Genomic DNA, 22,165 nt, shown 5'->3' with positions numbered 1-22,165 from the left:
TTTTTCTCAATATAAAACAGGCAACTTCGAGTGGTCATGAGCATGAACATAGGCATAGGGTAGGCTAGATAATAATGTTATTGGCTTTACGTCCCACTAACTACTTTTACGGTTTTCGGAGACGCCGAGATGCCGGGATTTAGTCCCGCAAGGGTTATTTTACGTGCCAGTAAATCTACCGACACGAGGCTGAAGTATTTGAGCACCTTCAAATACCACTGAACTGAGCCAGGGTCCACCCTGCCAAGTTCGTGTGAGAAGGCCAGCGCCTCAACCGTCTGAGCCACTCAGCCAGGTGGGTAGGCTAGAGAGTTGAGTTAAATTAATTGTCGAATGTCAACTAGTTTTAAAAATACTGATTCATTAAACTAACACGGTAAATATAATAACCTAATAGCCTACCTACTTACAAACTAGGTACTTTGGAATTATGTTTTGACTACCTACCTTTTCTAACACTGCATATAAATCCATCTATTATTTAAACCTCCCTGTAAGAAGAGGACGGAGAATGAAAGTGGGTTTTTCAAATGAGCTGACCTTGAGAGTCCGTTAGAGCGTATGATTCTCTCAGTGTGCTATGGCTCTGTATGTCTCGCTGCAGTGGAAGGTCGGCTCCCCGCCAATGTCCAGTGTACCGATAATGAACCGGGTGTGCCATTGTATCTCACTGATCCGTGACTGCGTACGTTTCTTTCAGTGTATCATGGCTCTGTATGTCTCGCCGCAGCGGAAGTTCGGCTCCCCGCCAATGTCCAGTGTCCCGGTAGTGAGCCTGAGTGCGCCACTCAGCACTGTCTGCTGCGAGTCAACTGAATCGTGTGCCATGAGCTCGCCGTTCCTGTGAATCGATTCGCTCCGATACTTGAATGAATCGATACACTGCGTCGAATCATACACTCAGTAGCCAACACTAGAGTAGAGAGTACAAGCTCGAGTGATGTTCCGCATGCGCGCGCAGGTACATCGGCGACTAATTGCACCACTAGTCGCCCACGGCTTATAGGTTACATTTACTGCAATGCCCTGTCATGCATTTGAGCATGAGCCAGAGCAGTTGCCGGCTCAGATGATGGCCGGCGACTAGTTGCTCAGTTGCGTGACTCGCCAGAGCAACTAGTTACGCCACTATACGATAAGTCTTTTCAGGAGAGCATAATCCTGATGTAAACATGGTATGTCCACGCCTCCACCAAAGAAAGAGTTATGATTCGCTGAGCGTGTAGTACCGACCTCCACCCCGTCAACGCCTCGTGTTCGGATGTACAGGGCTCCGCATCGCATACGACAACAGTGCGAATATCTGAACTTCTGAATAAACGACTAAACCTGGATTCTGTTCACTTACTTTATTGAACACATTCACAATGCACTGCCTATGGTCACTTCTGAAGGGTTTTCCTCTTTTGTGCTTCACTACATGCGATGGTCCTACATCTTGCTCCATTTCTCTCACTATGAATACTGACACTGACTGCTGCTGCAACACGCAACACCTTATCTCAACGCTGTACAACTTGGGGCTTTCCCTCACTATGCGAAGACTTCCTGTAATACACCATGGCTTGTGCCTTCATTTCTCGTTATTTAATCTCTCTTTTATATTAAAAAACATATATACCGGTATATATGACAACCACATTTTAATTTGATTACGTACTCTTACAAACTCTCTAAATGTAATAAACTAAAATAAAATAAAATAAAATAAAGTTAATGCCACGTACTACTTTTCTTCGAGCTCGCATACAGTCGAGTGAGTGCGGCGGTTGCTTCTCCAATCAACTACGCCTATATCCACGTGTAAAGGCAACGCGCTCCGCCGGAATGTGGCCTGCAAGCACGAACTTCCTCTTTTGCCCAGACCGATCGGCTCTTATCTGCTCTTATCTGCTACACGAAAGCATTGACTCACACTTTGCAGTTTGCTGAATTACAACTGACAAGAGTGAAGAGCTGCCAGTAGAAGATAATATAAAGTCTCCTGGGTAGTAGCGGAGTTGCTATGGTAACCATTGCGTCACTGGCTCTGCTGGTGGGATCCCCTTCGCCCCGTGCCTCACCGGGCATGTGCATTCTTCTGATCTCCCAACAGTAGTCACGTGACTGTTTTTTAAAAATGTAATTAAGCAAGTTCAGAGGGTCCGGCTCCTGCAAGGTCAACGTCGAGGCCTTCAGAACTACAGAGGGTCCCAGGTTCAATTACTGGCTGGTCAGAAATGTTAACCTACCTGGTTAATTCCTCTAAATCGGGGACTGGCTGTTGTGTTCTCCAAATACACTCCACTTCATGCAAGCACAACACCATCGCAGAAACACCCAATAGTGAATATACCCTCCATATAAGTTTTGGACGAGGAAGGGCATCCAGCCACAAAAGAGGGGTAAATTCACACGAGGGACACAGTTAGTAACCACGACGCCACCAGAATGTGGGAATAATAATAACAATAATAACAACAACATTAATAATAATAATAAAACTTAAACACATACTGTACCCTGGGAAGCCCTTCAAGTGATGCCATTCTAATCCAAGTGATAGGGGCAGCATCCCTTTCCGACTACGACCTAGCTTCGTGCCAACAGGCTCGTAGTATGTTATAAATGTTATAATTAGTGTTGTCGCAGACTGAAAAGCTTTAAAGTTATATTAAGTTAACGCGGGAAAATATAACTTCAGACTAAAATATTTAAAAACATTTTTGATCCTAGGAAAATCTCAACATTTAGGCAAGAAGGACATATTATGTCCTACATACAAAACATACAAACATACAAAACAAAGGGAAAAATATCTAATACAAATAATACTTTGTTGGACATGAGTTACTTATTAAGATTCATACCATGATATTAGCAAAAAGAATAATAAAATGGGTGGTAAATTATACATTACAGCTGTAGACTTACAGAAAGCTTTTAAATTGGTCAGCAGATGTGCTGCCACTGTGAAGTTTTGTTGGAATACGGGTGTCAGAATGATTATTTCCATAGACTAACTATATACAGAGAGGATATCTACGATTGAAGTAAAAGATAACTTGACCGTAGGAGAGAGATATTCAAATATTGGAATAAAGCAGGGATGTACATTAAGATCAATATTATTCAAATATATTACTAACGACGTTTTATATAGTGAAGGGTAGGAGGAAAGGACACTCCTGTGTATGAACAAAAAAGAAATTCCTGGTCTGGTTTGCGCAGACGACATCCTTCTGCTCTCTAACATCAGCCGGTATGCAAAGCAATATTACAAAAACTGCTTAATATCGCAGGAAAAGGAATTTTAAAATTAACACTAAGAAAGCAAAAGTAATGGTACGTAAAATAGGAAAAAAATTAAAGAAAACAGGCAGTGTTTAGATGTATATAATTAGAATTTGTCAATAAAATACTTAGGAATTAATCTAACATCTAGTGGCATGGAATGAAAAATAAGACGAACTAAAATGAGAGGGTTGGCCGCTCTATCCAGCACAACATATTTGGAGAGGAAGATGACAAATGCTGAATATACTCTGCCGTGTGGTTAGGGGCGCGCAGCTATGAGCTTGCATCCGGGAGATAGTGGGCTCGAACCTTACTGTCGGCAGCCCTGAAGATGGTTTTGCGTGGTTTCCCATTTTCACACCGGGCAAATGCTGGGGGTGTACCTTAATTAAGGCCAAGGCCGCTTCCTTCCCACTCCAAAGGCATTTCCTGACCTAACGTCGCCATAAGACCTATCTGTGTCGGTTCGACGTAAAACCAATCGCAAAAAAAAAAGAGCTTGTTAAATCAAGAACATTATAAGGGGCACAAGTACGGGACACTGAAGTAGATACAATAGAACTAGATATAATACGTAATCAGTTATGGAGAATAACAGTGGGTCTACCAAAATATACAGATAATAGTGTAGTTAGAATGTTATGTGAAAATATAAGTTTACAGATATAGGCAGAAAGGTAATAAAATATGATGATTACTAGCTACAAGGTAACCAAATGAGTACTTCAGATATGGTACTATATTCGAAAAAATTGCCTTTAGTATATCCCCAGAAATTTAATCTATTCCAACTGCTTTCCTAGTTTTCAAATTTATGTCTTATCGTAAATGTCTTTTTATCATAGGTAAATTTAATTAGTTAGTCACCTCCTCTACCTGAACATTAGCCTTGTAACCAACTGTCTTTACATTATGCTGAGGGCATACATCTGCCCTTTGTAAATCCTCACATATCTCAAATATCTTCTGATCCGTTAAAGATATAGACTTACTGTTTCCATTTCTTAAATCGTTATGAGGGGCTCATACAATACTGTTTACTTCGTCTCCATCACATACGTAATTACGAAGAAACCGGTAGCAACATTGTTTCCTTAAATGGGATTATATTAATTTCACCCAACAACTAAGAATCGAGGGACAAGTTCAGAAATGTGTTCATTTTGCAAATCCAACGAGTAATTTTGGAGATATTAAAGGGTTGCATACGTGTACACATTAGGTAGAAAGCGATGTACCTCTGACTGTGATACTCGTGACTGACGGCTTGTTGATAGACACACACAGGCCTATTGCCAACCACTTTTTGACCGACTGTACATTTCCCTGCGCGATGGAAGTGGTTGAAAAGAGAGGAATGAAATAATGATACTGAAAATAAAAATACCTGCACTACATTGTCAAAGCAGCGGTGTATGCTAACATACCAGTGATAATTTATTCTCTACTCGACCGCTGTCTGTTGTATGTACATCGACATTGGCTTTAAGGAGGACCAAAGAGCCCAAAAATATCGTTATTCGTTAATTTTTGCATCCTTTGTTTTCCAATGACCGTGTCATTCATTGGATTTTGAAGTTGGGATTTCATTTCATGTGTTATGTACTCTCGAGAGGGGCAATTGATGTATTGCAAGCACTGTGTTATCTCGTCTCTTTCCGATTCAACGTCAATGAAACAAAAGTTTTGTAACTCCGAAATGCGGTGCCCGCTCGTGATAAGGGAGATATATACGTGTATATCAACAATATTCCTCTAAAAAGTGTCTTTATATTTAACGGATCAGAAAATATTTGAAGTGGACAACTTATTTGAATAACACTATGTACACTCCTCTTATTAATTTATGATTCCTGGAATGTCCTTGGAAACTCTTTCTGCCTTGAAGCACCTACATATACCGTTCTATTTTGTCACTAAAACTCGTACGGACTGACAATTATACTAGCTATCATAGTATCTTAAGCTGATTTCTTCGCCAGATTCAATTTTCTACTACAGTGTGTTATTTCAATTTCTCCTTACTTCCACAAACATTCCTAACTCTATTTCTCTCCAACCCGCAAAAACTTCTTATTCTCTTTACTTTATAATATAGTGAGTTTTACCAATCCTTACCACCTTCATTTGTTTTAACATTCCTCAACAATAGTTTCAAACCAATTCCATAGTGCGTTTTAAAATTTTATTTACCACTGGATGATGTACCCGTGCTTCGCTACGGAATTCACAACAAAACTACTGATCTGTATTTAGGGCAGTCTCCCAGGTGGCAGATTCCCTATCTGTTTTTCTCCTAGCATTTTCTTAAATGATTTCTAAGAAATTGGAAATTTATTGAACATCTCCCTTGGTAAGTTATTCCAATCTCTAACTTTCCTTAAAATTCTGTATACAGTGTAGAATTAGTAAGTTAAGTAGTGAACACGTTGTGAGTAAGATTATATGAAATTGCATAGCTCTTAACGTTACCCCAGAAACACGACGGGGAAGTCACCGTACGTCTTTCCTCGTGTGAAGTCTGTGTTAGGGAATTTTCGGTGTAATGGCAGCTATCTTGCCTACTGCCAGTTAGAATCGAGTTGGCAGTTTTCATTGTAACGGCAGATACTTACTCTCCACCTGCCTTTGTACATCCTCAGAAAGACATTGTTGTTTTCCCAAGTGCAGTCAACATAGGTCATTACACTGACGCCAGTAATAACGTCGCAATTAATAGCAATGGTATCATATGAAATACTCGACCAAATGAAAAACAGCACATTTTCTCACTTTTAACGAACAGTACTACGCTGCCGATCTAACAGTCCAAAGTTCCAGAGCTGGAATGACCAGCCTGCAGACAGCCGTGGACAGTCCTCTGCCATTATTCCATTAAGTGTGCACATTGCTCATTCCAATCAGTGCCTGTCAGTAGGGATTGAACAGATGGAATACTAAGATGAAACAGTGTATTGCGTACCAGTAGTGTCAGAAAATGTATGAACCAGAGGAAGAACATGCTCATTTTTATGAGCTTTCTATATTGTAGGCCTTCACATTTACATTTCTTCCGACTCCGTGATATTAGTGCATCTAATGTAAATGGAGTTCTCCTTTCTTTCATGACTTTCTCTAGTCTTATTCTTCAACATATCATTTTTATAACCATCTTCACAATTTTCCTTGTCGCTATGGACCGATGACCAGGCGTTTTTACACTTTAAGACCGTCATGACGGAAACCATCGCCAGTTAACACGATTGAACAATATTCCCATGTCAGCAATGCTCGGCGTTGATATCGACTAAGCAGCACAAGTCTAAATTCATGAATTCTCGTATTATACTCGTACCTCTGTGTGTGTGGGTGTAGGGGGCGTTGTTGAATAACACCCACGGTATCACCTGTCTGCCGTGAGGGGCAACTAAATGTGACCCCAGAATATCTGAAATTGGAATGGTAGTTTGGTGACCACGGGGTCCTCACCTTAGTCCTGGCATTGCTTCCACTTATGCCAGACTTCTCACTTTCATCTATCTTATCCGACCTTCTTTGGTCAACTCCTGTCCTTTTCTGACCCCGACAGCATTACGTATGGAGGCCTAGGGAGTCTTTCATTTTAACGCTCTTCGTTGCCCTTGTCTTTCATTGACCGATCATTATTTGAAGTGTTTGGCTCCCTCCATTTTTCTCTCTGATTATTGTTATATAGAGGATGGTTGCCTAGTTGTCCTTCCTCTTAAAACAATAATCACCTCCCCTAAACTACCATTTCAATCAGGGTGAATAAAATTATTTATAGCGTACGCTGTAGTTTCTTATTCTCCGACTTTACATACCGATGTGCATTAAATTCTGTTTACTCATTTTCTCGTGGCTGAGAGTTGATATGGACTTAGCAACAAAAATACAAATTCATAAATATGTCTGTTATCACAGCCGGTACGATAAAAATGAATAAGACATAAATGACCGGAAATGTAATACTATATACTTCTAGTTATGTAATATGTATCGATAGGATCACCAATAACATAAATATTTGAGAATTAAATTTTAGGCCTTCCTCTAAACTACCATTTCATTCAGCGTGAATAAAATTATTTATGGGCTAGATTATAGCGTCTTATTCCCCGACTTTACATACCAATGTTCATTAAGTTCTTTTGAGCCGCGTACTCGTGATGCGCGTACATACATACATACATACATACATACATACATACATAGAGAAATTACGGAAAATTAAAAGTGTATTTCTTTATTACTGTTGACACGACCGATACAGATACGACTTTCTTTTCAAATTCTGAGCAATGTACAGACAAAACTCTTATTTTATAATATTAGATTTGACACCGTTCATGATTACTTTTCAAAACCTCCCTCAGGCCTTTCATGTCAATCATATGCTCCTGCCTAATAATCCTACTTCTACGACCTTCCTTTCTATCACACTTACTTTTAAACACGACGAAAATGGCTTCGTGATACATCATCTACCAATGCAGATAGATACCCTACAGAACTCGTCTAGTTCTATCAGCACCGTGTCCAGAATATTCTTCCCTGTAGTTTGGTTCCATTACTTTCTGAATCAGCTGTCCTTCCCAGATTAACTTATGTAATATTGTTGATCATGCTTTCTGTGATTTGCATTACCTTCCTAATTGGCATTTGATAAATTAACATCGCCCGCTACAATCACGTTTCTTCCTGTGTCGTTTCCCACACAGCTGACTGTTTTATCAAATTTCCAGTTACTCGCGTCTCTGAAAATCTGGAGAATTAGTTAGTGGTACATCAAGTCAATAACATTAGGTACTATTAAAATCCTAGAACCCTCATCCTATGTTGATGCAACATAACGTCGCTGCCGGGACAAAACCTCCTATGTAAAATATTTTAGCTTAGAACTTTGGCCGGTAAGGGTCTGTCACCTAAGGTGCAATATTGTGTGAATATTGTCAAGGCATTCTCGCTCTTCATAATGTATGTGCTGCGGGTCAGTATATCTCCAAAAATATTATCACATAGGAGGTTTTGTCCCGGCAACGACGATATATTTGCGGACGTTCTGCAATAGAAAGAATGCACGTCCTCCCATCAAGATGCGCCCCAGAAACACGGAGTGCATATGAACTCGCACTGTCCGTCTCCGTAGCGTAAGGGTTTAGCGCTATTAGCTGCCATCCTCGGAGTCCTCTGTTCGATTCCCGGTACTGCCAGGTATTTATGAATGGTAGGAGGGCTGGTATATGGTTTAAATGGCACATGCAGGTCACCTGCATTAGGGGTGTGCCTGGTAAGAACTGCACCACCTCGGGACGAGGAGACGGGTTTACTTTTAACTCGTAATCAGTCGGCGGCATCATAAAGTAAGTTAATGGAAGGTTTTCACTCCCAATTTAGCGACTAATTGTTGGTCACCCTGTTAATATCAGAAGATGTATTCAACAGCGACAGGTCGATACGGAGACTCCAGTCGTTGAACTATTAGGAAGCCATTTAAAGGTGATACAAACATTGAGCAAAGGATACATTGCAAATCAACATTAGAGTGTTCAATCTTGTGGCTAATTATCAAAAGTACAATAAATAACTTAAAATAAATTCTTGTTCAATTTTGGGGACTATAAGTAATATAATCATGTATACATGCAATTCATGTTCACTAAAATATTCATTCAAAATTCGACTTGGCCTTGATTCCAATTATATCTCTGAAGAGACCCGTAGAAATGTTCGTCCATGAAACGGGGCTTGCCAGTACTAAATAGTCTGAGAAACACTGATCTATAGTATATAATCCAAAAGAAGTGAACCTGTAAAGCCAACTGTTTAAACAAACGTTCCGATGCCCTGTTTGGCTGCACTAATATAATTTTATTTCTATTCCAGATCCAACAACATCGTTGAAAGGGATGATGGCAGTTGGATTACAGACATCCTTCTTCAAGAAGTTCTTCGAAACATTCATCCTGCTCAAGAAATAATCATTGTTAATAAAGATATTCAACTTGCAGTCGGAAAGGGCGAAAATTATCTCAGTATAATTTATCGTGTAGAAGTCCAATACAAGAGGGGGAATACTGGAAATATTGAAAACCACCACCTCATTCTTAAAGGATATCCTGATGGCGATTTTGTCAGAAACTTGGTCAATGACATGGGCGTATTTGATAGAGAATTAAGTATTTATCAATCCGCTTTGCCAGCTATCTACAAGTTTGCAGAGGAAAGATTTCAATGTGATCAAATTCCATACATTTCTTCTAAATCTTTTAAAACTTCGCGCCCAGATACTATAGTTCTGGAAGATCTGAAATATCAAGGATTCAGAATGGCCAATAGAAAAGTGATGTTAGATCTTCAACATTGTTATACTGTGGTGAGAAATCTAGCTCATCTACATGGCATGTCAGGAGCTCTTCATAAACATAATCCAGACATATTAAGTCAGTATGATTGTGTTTTGTTTAGTAGGAAAAACCAACAGAATATAGATAAATTCCTACCAACGCAAACGAGGATTCTTTCAAAAGCCATTAAAACCTGGAGTGGTTTTGAAACGTATGCAGCTAAACTTGAGAAACTCATACCTACATACACCGATAAATTGGTGGATATTTGCACACCACAACCTGGTGGATTTCACGTCTTAACTCATGGAGACTGCTGGATTAATAATTACCTATTTAAATATTCGTCCGTGGGGGAACCTACTGACGTGCGCTTCGTTGACTTCCAGTTATCTTTCTTAGGGTCACCTGCCATGGATTTAACGTATTTCCTTTACAGTAGTTCCAAGAATGAGGTGAGAGCATCACATTTGGATGAAGTGTTGAAAATGTACCACACACAGCTCTGTGAGACTCTTGCAGCTTTAGGCTGTAGTACGGACGTGTTCAGTTTCCAAGACTTGAAGAATGAAATGAAGAGAGTAGCGATATACGGATTATTTGCAGCTAGCAATGTCCTCGCCGTTGTTGTGGCGGATGCTGAAGAAGCTCCAGATATGGCTGAACTCACGGAGGAAGATATGAGCAACGAAGAGACGTCTCCCTGGGAGAAGACTCTAAACAATCCTCGTTTCAGAGAAGCTTTGCAGCAGATGTTACCTCACTTTGACAAAATGGGAGTGTTTGATTAGCAACCTTCCTTTATCCTAATATGTTCAGAATGGTGTTATAATAATTTCGATGGCTCAGTTGCAATAGTGTTAAAACTCCTAAAATGGATTGTAGAGTACTGGGGTACAGATTTCATCAGTTGAAATGAAAACAATGATAAAAAAGTTTTCTCCCTACCATATTTTACCCGGTTTATCCTGCGCGTAGAAATATACAGTTGGCGGATTTTTCAGTACGTACTTGTTAATTCTATTGTATGGCTGTCGAACTAGCACTGACATACAGGTAATAATTCCTCATTTCATCAACAAGTTATTTGCCCTGAAATCCTCATTTGTCGGCTAAACACTTGCAGTTTTTACAATGAAAATATATAGACTTGGGACTCTACGGATACAAAGACCCAAAAATGACAATTTTAATTATATTTGGTTTAGAGAACCTCTGCTTTCTTCCAAGTAGAGAAACTGTTCTTCATTAACAATCTTGTTCTCAAGAGTCTCATTAACATTTAAGACAAGGCAAATTAAGTTTCATCCTACATCTTTCGATGATCGAAATATCAAAATTCATTGTGCTTCTACGATGTGCAACAGATACCTTAGACGGTAAATGATTCGTCAAATAAAATAGAACTCTAATCAAACAGATTTTCATTAGGCTCAAATTGATCTTTCAGTGCAGCTATAATGTTATGATCTATTTCTTCAGGCTTCGAATCACGAGTCCCACCAACAGTTAATGAACAGCCAATCCGTAATTATGGAGTATTTACCATTAATATTTACATTTGTACAAAATAATAAATATCTTAGGTACCGTTATGTATTTAATATAAGACTTCTGAATAATAAATAACGATTTTTCATTGCTTGTTTTAATGTTGTTATATCCTTAAACCGGTCACGTGAGGTCTCATTGACTCCCAATAAACATAAAACATTCGGACTTCTTTAATTAAAAATCTTGCAAGGAGCTGTAGTTTGTTACCTTCTTCTCTGTGGCAACACACTTCACTCCCTGAGTCAGGGTTAGCTCGCTACGCTCGGTTGAAATTCTCAAGTGGACCTCACGTCAGCAGTTACGAGAGCACTTTTGTCAATGTATAGTGCGTGGTCAGCGTAAGTAAAACATCTCAAATTACGGGTCTGTTGTCATTCTTAAACCCTATCGGACCAGCTGACGATATATCTTCAGTGACAATCCTTGCGAGAAAGACCAACTGACGATGTATCGTCAATGGTCACACTGGCTAAAAAGACCGGCTGGCGATATTTCGTCAGTGGAATAAAAGGATATCTGTAGGCCAAATATTTTAACACATGAATATTATGACGGTATATTGTCTTGAAGATCTTTCGTGGCTGTTAGATTAAAGTTTGATTGAGTATGAGAGCGAAAGCACGAAATATGTACAAGTACAGTGCAGCACGTCTAACGCATAGCACCACCTCGCGCTCGCTAGCCAGCGCTAATCTTATCGCCGCGCTGTGCAGTCTACTGTTCAACATACAGCAAACCACGTGTGGCGGCAAGTAACATAGTGTACTCTTCTCATTTTTATCGATTGATTGATTGATTGATTGATTGATTGATTGATTGATTGATTGATTGATTGATTGATTGATTGATTGATTGATTGATTGATTGATTGATTGATTGATTGATTGATTGATTGATTGATTGATTGATTGATTGATTGATTGATTGATTGATTGATTTTTCCTTATTTACGATAGTTCCTTTCCTGAAATCTGATAACTCTTAACAAGTCATCGTCAGAGTTCTTGTCGAGTTCTGCCTACAATTCACAACTTGTCATACTTTTACGAGAAACACTCATTATTTAAAAAGGCGATGGCTTATCACTCGAAACGGAAAACAACAATCAAAACAATTATCCACTTGGAAAGGAGATACCGTAAATAAGCAAGCAAACAAACAAACAAACAAACAAACAAACAAACAAACAAACAAACAATTGAAACAACTAAGAAGAGTGCACTAAGTTACTTGCCGCCTCACGTCATAATATTATTATTATTATTATTATTATTATTATTATTATTATTATTATTATTATTATTATTATTATTATTATTATTATTATTATTATTATTAATCCTTAGCCCTTATAGAACCAGCTGAAGAACTGTGTGTACTAGAGATTCATTTAGTAGAACCGATTCATTTGAACGATTCACCAAAATGATTCGTTCATTTGATTGCCACGTGACTGAGAGCCGAAAGCGAAACAATGCACTCAGAAGAACCATTCCGTTATGTTCCTTATAACTGCTACTGCTTTACAAGTTACAAGAAGTGAAATGTTGAGGGTAATCGCTAGCTTTTTAACAAGAGTAATATCCTTTTTTAGAAGTTATAGTCGTAAAATGCTACACCACTGTCCGACTGATCATTTCCAAACTGAAGTAGGTTAGGAACTGCCGATGCTCAACTGTGATTTTAAGAAAGTGACGTACATTGTTCAAAGCTACCATTCGAAACTATACCACAATCGAATTTGAAATTTATAGTAAATATGAACATTATTGTGGCAATTCGAAAGTGAATATTGACAGCAGCTCACCATCAGTTCTTTACTTTTAATTCCTTTTTTAGTGAAGAAATATTTTAAAATTATCTGAAACCAGATGTAAACGTGATCACCTGACTGTGAAATAATTAACTGTGACAGAGTAACTATTACATTTCGCTTTTTTGAACTTCGGTTGTTCTCAACAACATTCCTTACGATTTTCATTAGGTTCACAACTCACTCACTAGATAGCAAATTTAGGCAGGTCACTCACTCTCTGTAGTAGGCAGTGCAATAATAGGAAACAAATCTGTGTCAGGGCTGAGAACGAGAACGGGGAGGCTTCCGTGTTATACCAACGCCACCTAGGTGGCAATGGTTATACGAAGTGTAATTGGTTATACACGTTATTTCACAGTACTTCACGAGAACGAGAACGGGAACCTTGAAGTAAACTTAACGTAATATTTCGCAGCGAGCTCGAACTTGAGTGTATATTACAATTCTGTGAAGCGTGTGACTTGAAACGACGTGATAATTTATTGTTAAAAAACAATCCTGTAAAGTTAGGTTAGGATTATTTGACTTGTGAACCGGACTTTTAGTTCAGGTTAAATAAAAAATAACAGAGTCGTTCTTTACAAGTTGTCATTGATTCAAAAATGGTGGATGCCCGATTTGGCAATATGAATCAGAACGAACTAGGAACGAGGAACCAAGGAACGAGTTGCAGCTGCCATCTCTCGATTGAGCTTTCCATTCACTTCATACAGTGAATCGTGATTCAATCGTTCATTGCAATGATTCGTTCATTATGAATCACTCGTTCAGAATCTCCCCATCTCTAGTGTGTATCAAATGCCAAGAAAGATGCCATTGAACCCTTGGATTTACTATTCCATCGTTGGTCGGCCACAGCTGCTACAGTAGAGAAATACTGAACTCATAAATCTTGTGTCGTTGCGGGAAGAAATTCGGTCACGATCTTAACCAAACGATGGGGTTCAGAAGAGAGCCTAACTACATGAAGTGAGGAGCAAATATGTGCTTACTAACTATTATTAAATTCGAAACTGGCACAAAAACATTATTATTTTATATAAATCCTTGGAGAAAAGAAATTTTATAAGTTATTTATTATTGAATGTTTCAAACGCAGTCACATTGCATAGCGTTGATTTATTTCTTACAATACCGAAGAGTTGCTTCGGGGAAAGTAATAAATTAGTGGACAGCGAAACTGAAAAACTGAAAAAGAAAAACCTGAAAATCGGGCACCCATTAATCCAAACAATAACTGAGAATTAATCCACATTAATCCACACGATCCGTGGGAAATCTGACCTTCAACAAGTAGAATGCCTGATTTCCTCTCAATTAAGGTTATCCACCAGTCGAATACCCTTTCGGATACGGAACACCCGCCGAATGGACCCTTAATCGAACCAAATTGACTATCAGTTGGTTTGGATAGTTGCGAAATGTTATTGGAAAGCATGGTGTTCACTACGAGTTAACAGCAGCATTCACAATTGAAATAAAATTCCACCATGTATTTGTCATTCATGACACCCTTAAGTGATAAAATAATCCCGATACTAAACGTGCATCACCAAAACAGCTGTTCAGAAGGAACCAACAACAACACGATCCGCGAGGATCTTACGTTGCGTCGTTCTGAAGGAACAAAACTGCGAAATGCAGGAAACACTTATTCATCACGCATTTAGAAGAAATGCCAAACACTGAACTTAATTAAAAAGTGGTAAATCACTTGAAAAATATTATTATCAAACTGACTTTCAGGTTAGAAATGGTTACGTTACGCTTAATAAAATTACCAGTCCACATTGAAAAATACAACAAACTGAAAGTATTCTTTCGTTCTTAACCATGACTACCATCACAGATCCATCTACTTATTGTTTGTCCCAACACACTACCTACAAAGTTATCACTTGATCGAACGTATAAAATGCAGGAACGACAAAATTGAAAATAAAAATAATATTACTGGCTGACGAATCGAAACCGCATTCGCAACTCAAGTCTCACACTAATACATTGAGTATCAATATGCACACTGCCAAAGCAAAAATGAACACCAGAACGCCAAATACTTAGTTCCGTAAAATAGAATAAAATCGAAGTAATCTGAACTCAACACACATGGAGAACTGTAGTGAAATATTCAATAACCATTAGCTCGATATCCAATGTTGGACAACCCTTATTATGCACGCCGTCAGGGGTCCCGTAATCTTAGGTCAACACCTTCCAGCTGTTGAGGGTTGCGCGCAAGTTTGGCCTCATTATTACCAAGCTAACTCTCTTCATTTCGTATATCACTACAGGCACTACTTTCGGTCATGGCACTACGCAAAAACATCTAATCTGAGACTTGAGTATGTACAGCTGACATCCCAGACCTATCGTCACCGGGCGAGTTGGCCGTGCGCGTAGAGGCGCGCGGCTGTGAGCTTGCATCCGGGAGATAGTAGGTTCGAATCCCACTATCGGCAGCCCTGAAGATGGTTTTCCGTGGTTTCCCATTTTCACACCAGGCAAATGCTGGGGCTGTACCTTAATTAAGGCCACGGCCGCTTCCTTCCAACTCCTAGGCCTTTCCTATCCCATCGTCGCCATAAGACCTATCTTGTGTCGGTGCGACGTAAAGCCGCTAGCAAAAAAAAGACCTATCGTCGGGCTTACTTAAAGTCTGTACACCCTAACACTAATCTCTATGTACACAATACCTTCCTAATTCTATCGTCGAGCGTGAACTAGGACGTCTCATCATCAGTATACTCCTAGGATAACATGTGACGTCCTACTTCTATTGTCGGGCGGACATTGGGTCGTATACGCTTCCTCTGGCATATCAGGCGAACTAGCAATTTCAAACAAACCCTGACATTTCAGTTGTAAACCTGGTCAGACTAATAACACACAACGGAACAACGTCTCTTACCATTAAACGAACGCAAGTCGGAAAATGCAGTAAGTCTCTATCTCGTTACAAAACGTGAACTCGAAAATAAATATTGTGTGGCGAGCAATCCCCCAACTGAAACACGACCTCAGCATGCGCAATGAAGTTTTAGGGAAGAATAATAGTTCCCAACACACGTCTAACATTTAGTGGATGTCCAAAAATAATAATCATCACCACCGCATTGGAAACCCTCAAATCGCCTACCGTCATTTCCAAATATTTATATCCATGACTATCCAGTGAAACGAAATTTAATAAATTTACACGGTCAAACAACACCAACCGTGTATTCTAAATGCTCTTTTATCCTTGAGGTCACATTATCCTAATATTCATACTGACTTTACGTAACTGGTCGCTTGACTTTTACTACCAAGATTTTTAATCTTTACTAGAATCGTTTTCGTTTGGGATCTTACTTGAAATCTACTGTGCATCACACAGTAGTCGTCTCAATTTTCGGATTGTTAGCGGAATACACTACAGCCTGCCACAATACAGCCTGTCTCAAAAATTCTTCGCTCTTGACAACTATAGCCCGTCTCAAAATTTCATTCTCATCGCCTTCTCATGGCGGTACTACATGAAATATATATACTGTATACAGGCTTTCTCTGCCTTCAACATACAACTCTTATCTCCACATATATAAATTCTTTGCTCTCAATCAATTTTTCTTATATTTCAAGACCTTTCCAACTTCAATCCTCTCGTGAAAAAAAAAAATTATTTTTTAAAGAAATATATCTTTTCATTTTTTTGTTACTACAACTTTCGGACCTCGAGAATACAGCAACTACCGTGAATTTTCCTATCATCGACATACACGATGTCACAAAATTTTACTTCCCATGAATAAAACACAAATTTATCGGATTTCACTGGAAATTACTAAACACACGCAAACCTCGCAGAACATGCTTGTTAAATCCACTTTTTACATAGGAAAATTTTATCCCGCGGTAGACATTATTATTATTATTATTATTATTATTATTATTATTATTATTATTATTATTATTATTATGGTTATTTCGACAAAATATTTCTGAATTCAAACGATATTCGAAATTAAGGCATTCGCCACGACCACGTTACCATTATCACTTTCCTAATTTTCCTCAGTTCGGACGATATCTCAAAGAACATTAACACAATATTTAAACGTCGCATTTTATAGTTTCTTGATATGAATTTTACAACACTAGAGATTTTCACACGCTGACCGGAAATATAATACATTCGCATGATCATTACAAATTACCAACCCGACACACGCTTTGAAATTTGGTTGGGACAAACAACATTCTAGCTACAACATTTATTAAAAGTACAGACCTGTGATAGCCGCCATCGTCCTGGATTCTGGCTGCATTCAACCAGCAAACCTCGGGTATTTAGCCTGCCATGGCTAACTTTATCATCCTCTTCTCAAAATATATACACCTTAGCTTACACAATATTCTATAACACACTTTCGACACGGTCACCCTTGTGATGATCGCGCCCTTCAAATGGCGACTGACACAACTTTCCCAGAAGTCTACTCTCGTGAGGCCAGGTGTGCCAAACGGATAAGACACCAGACGCGCTGGCTAACTTCAAACTCTTCTACAACAAACACACGCAGAATACCGAGAGAAATATAATTACTTTTAGACCTTCAAAGTTTCACTAGCGGCAGCTCCAAAAAAAATTTCTATCACCTTCCATTAAATATTATATTTTAGCCATAGCCACAAACATGTACTAAGTTATATTGGAGATCGACTTTTCGCACTTTCTTTAAGACGAGAGTCGAGGGCTTCGCCACTCCGGTAACCAGACAGACACTGAGAAATATACAGTGGGGGTTTCTTTTATAATCTTATGGGGTGACGCCACTAACACCATGAAGCTTGATTATGCAATCTGCTAATTTCGCGTCCAATAGACCGATTTTCATGAAACTTGTTCCATAATTCCGGACAGACTTGCGATTTATTTAGATGTTAATCTCATAATTTTACCACACTCGCAACAGGTGAAATAAATTATTTCTGCCCGGGCGTTTTGCGGGTTTTCTCCATCTATTGACCTTGGCACGTGGAGCTAGTCCACTGATCGGGCGCAGATTTGTACCTAGGCTTAACTGCATTTATATTTATCCTGGGGGTTCTGTCTTCACGTAGGGTTTAAGAATAATTTAGATTATTTATTTCTGTATTTATTGTGTTGCCAAAATCTCTCCTTACGAAGCATTCCATGAATTTGGAGATTTGTTGAGTACTCGAAGTCCTCCGAGGCGTCACGGTATTTCTCGAGCTTGCGGCTCGGCTTGCCACGGGTGAGTTCGTTCCCACGCGACAGCGAGGCTCTTGAAATGCAACATGGCTGCTCTCAAAAATAAAAGTAGCTTGTTATTTGAAATAAATATTGAGAAAAATAAAAATAATGTTCTCATCGTAGAATTATTGGTTCACCATGGTGTGTGCATTGCGAATCATATTTGTAAAACCGAGCTCGATAGCTGCAGTCGCTTAAGTGCTGCCAGTATCCAGTATTCGGGAGATAGAAGGTTCAAACCCCACTGTCGGCAGCCCTGAAAATGGTTTTCCGTGGTTTCCCATTTTCACACCAGGCAAATGCTGGGGCTGTACCTTAATTAAGGCCACGGCCGCTTCCTTCCCACTCCTAGCCCTTTCCTATCCCATCGTCGCCATAAGACCTATCTGTGTCGGTGCGACGTAAAGCAAATAGCATATTTGTAAATAAGTTTTTGTAAGTGTGGAAAACAATTGAAAACATTTAAAAACATTACTGGGTGAGTTTCAGTGTGCTATATTGTAGGACTGCATCGATGTTATTCAGAGGTTCTGGCAGTAGTAGGGCTAGGAGAGTTCCGAATACTGGCGTCAGCATTTTTCTGTTGAGTCAGCACCCGAGGTCATTGACACCGGCCAAGGTTATTGAACCCATGACGTCATGACCGTGACGTCACGACCACGTGCTCTAGCTTGTAAACAAAGTCACGTGCTTTTTGACAGCTGTCATCTTGACGGACCCTAACCTCACTTTGGAGGACAACAGAACATTGCTAACCTCACTGCTGCCATCTTGACGGGGCCAAACCTCACTGTTGCCACCTTATGCACGTGGGGGCGCGGAATTTAAAATCCACGTGCTTTTTGACAGCTGACAAGATGACAAGTGCCATCTTTAATCACGTGGGCGTGGAATTTAAACAAGTAAACTTACTGATATCATCTTAACAGTGGCAAACCTCACTGCTAACAGTTAGGGAGCACGGAATTCAATTATCTTAGACTTAGCCACGCTATGAATTTTTTATCGATCCTAAAGCCAGGGGGCCTAACCACAGTGGAACAAGGCAAGCTGCCCTTCTCGACATGACACCACCTTGGAGGGGGTCTAAGGACTATAGTTTAAGGCAAGCCTCCCTGCTCGACAAGACACTTCCCCGTTATAGTTTTCATGCAAGCTGCCTTTCTCATTATGAGCCTTCCCGAGCTGCCCGTCTCGACATACCACCATCTTAGAGGACATAGTTTTAAGGCAATATGCCCTTCTTAACATACTACCATCTTAGAGGACATAGTTTTAAAGCAGCTGCCTTTCTCGACATCTTATGGCAAGCTAACCGTCTCGACATACTACCATCTTAGAGACTATAGTTTTAAAGCAATATGCCCTTCTCGACACTCTCAGACCCTAAACTCACGGATAACATCTTAACTACGTTGTCTACGGAATTTGAAAATTCCTTATCTTCATCCTCCTATCTTAGCTAGGGGTCTTGTTAGAAATTAAAATTTTGTTATTAATACAATTAACGAGCAAACTGATGTCGATCTCGCAGTCTTGTTTGCCAAGAATAACGAATAAGAGGATTAGACAAATATTACCTTTTACCAGATATACTTACGTTATTAAACTGGAAAGCATGGTGTACCACATTTTTAGTTGTTAGTACATTGCGATAGTATTGAACATGTAAATGGCTTACTACGCTTGAACATACGCCTCTAGCTTTTTCAGAGATTGTGAATTTCGGTCTCATAGGCATAAATGTTTGGTGCTAAACCAATATTCATACCACATTCATTTCTATAAGCCCTATGACTTTTTTGTTCAGTGGCTTAATGTGAAATTGATTACAAGGTGAAAAGGAAGAAGTGTCAAAGTATTCAGAATACTTTTGCATGACATCGTAGACGTCTGCATTCCGAATATGATAGATAAAACTATCTGTATCCATAATAAACAAAAGTTTAAGATTAGAAAACTGTTGCTTCGCAAACCCATACTGAAAACATACATTTTTAATTTTGAAAAATAAAGTATGGCCATTTCCAAATAAAGTGTGTAGCTAACATGCTTTCTGTTGAAAAGTATTGCAAGCCTCTCTCACATATAAACTTCTTTCCATTGTGCATTGAAAATTGATAACTTAACAAACGTGAAAGATTGGTTGTAAGACAGTAGTGGCTTGTGTTTTCATTGCAAGCATACAAAAGATGAAGATGGTGTGGTTTTCGAAAAGAAGCTGAATAAAGTGGTCCAAAAATACTCTCTCCGTTGACACCGTACACATAAAATTAAAAATTAGGATTGTTTCTCTCGAATTTCGAAATGTTTGTTAAGTCCATTGGAAAAGAAACAGCGTCAAAATTTAACGTCTGTTGCAACTCAACAAACATATCTTTATACTGTGTAGTTTTTGTACGATATGTGTTGCTGGTTTTAACGCCATTGCGATACACCATAGAAAGCAATAGTTATCATTATTCTGAATATTGAGAACAGCCTTTTTATCTTCAATGGCTTGCGGAAGTTCGATCTATTGTCTACCTGAATTTAATGGATCTAATTTACAGACATTAATCTGAAGATGAGAAATACTTTGAAGTGCTTTATTGCTGGCACTCTCTTCAAACTTTTGAAATTTGCAAGCAATTCATCTACAACGTGTTCCCGAAACCATTCTGAAATATTATCCGAACATAACAGGATTTTTATATTAAGCGCAGTGAGCAAAGAAGACAATTTTTCTTCAACGACATTATAGCAAGATAATAAAAAAGAAATTTGATCTAAAATATTCAATGAATTTCTTATAATACCTCTTAGTATACGTGACGAAAAGCATGTTGCCATGTTAATAAAAGTTAAATATCAACGAAACTAATGAAACAGGTTTTGTTTTCTATTCCATGGTATATTATGACAATTGATCGTTGATTTATATTATCTAATTCTGAATCTGACAACGCATTAAATATATTGCGTAAAAATAATTGGAATTCTTCACAGACGCACAATATTCTAACACCAAATCTTGTACTTACTTTCCGAAGCGAAATTATTTAAAATTGTTGATTAACTGGAAAATTACTGAGTCGTCTTGTAGTTGGCCCTGTAAAGTGTCCTAGTTGGTTAATCCTTTCCATTTTTCTGCAAAAAACTAAAATACTATTTTTAGAGATTTTACATTTACCTAATTAACTATTAAAAATATAAAACGTAGCTTTAAATAATGTACGCGTTGAATGTCCTTTCTCCGCAAATAACAACTCCCTTCTGCGATATAGCAGTGAATCACCTCCCTAGTCCTTTCAGTGTGTTGTAGATACAGTCAGAGTGTGGGAAGAATTGCTTGTTTGCTTATATACCGGCGTATCGATCAAAGTTCATTATCTGTCAGCATTGTTTACTACACTGTAAGATTCTGCTTGCATGACGTTGACATGTGACATCGCAAGTGTCAAACAAAGTTCAAATATCTGTCAGCATTTTTTCCACACAGCAAGATTTTTGCCTGCACGTTGCGGGATGTTACTTTGCACTTTTACACTTCTAAGCAGAAATTATAAGTAGGGGTTGAGGTAATACTTTAATTTCATAGCAAACACTTCTAAAGGGTCTCGGAGACCACTGCTCAAACCCGGGATTTACTAAACTAACACCCTCAGCGCCCTAAGGCATGCAGTTGATGACTACGAGGCACATAGCTGAGTCTGTCGGTTAGCGACTACAACAGTGGGGACCGAACCCGCTGCAGGTTAATAGCTACATGCAGTGGAAATAACCGTAGTCTTATTTAAGATAGACCTGCAGCATTTGCCTGCTGTAAAATAAAATAATAACGAGAAGGGCATCTGCCTGTAAAACCTAGCATTTGTTGCAGGTCTTCGGGGTAATATTTTATCTGTTAGTTATTTTTATTACACTGACTCCCTA

The 22,165-nt window shown here is 38.9% G+C and overlaps 1 protein-coding gene across 1 annotated transcript in view; it reads left to right on the top strand.

Moving 5' to 3' along the window:
- LOC136857721 (uncharacterized) overlaps positions 1–11,261 on the top strand; it is a 31,038-nt gene extending 19,777 nt beyond the window's left edge. The window contains exon 2 of the mRNA XM_067136596.2: positions 9,160–11,261. Coding sequence (XP_066992697.2) covers positions 9,160–10,411 — 1,252 coding nt within the window. The 3' untranslated portion in view covers positions 10,412–11,261. The remainder of the gene's footprint in view (positions 1–9,159) is intronic.
- Positions 11,262–22,165: the final 10,904 nt, after the last annotated feature.

This window comes from Anabrus simplex, chromosome 1, assembly GCF_040414725.1.
Source record: "Anabrus simplex isolate iqAnaSimp1 chromosome 1, ASM4041472v1, whole genome shotgun sequence".
Taxonomy (NCBI): Eukaryota; Metazoa; Arthropoda; class Insecta; order Orthoptera; family Tettigoniidae; genus Anabrus; species Anabrus simplex.
This window is presented reverse-complemented; position numbering and strand designations above follow the sequence as displayed.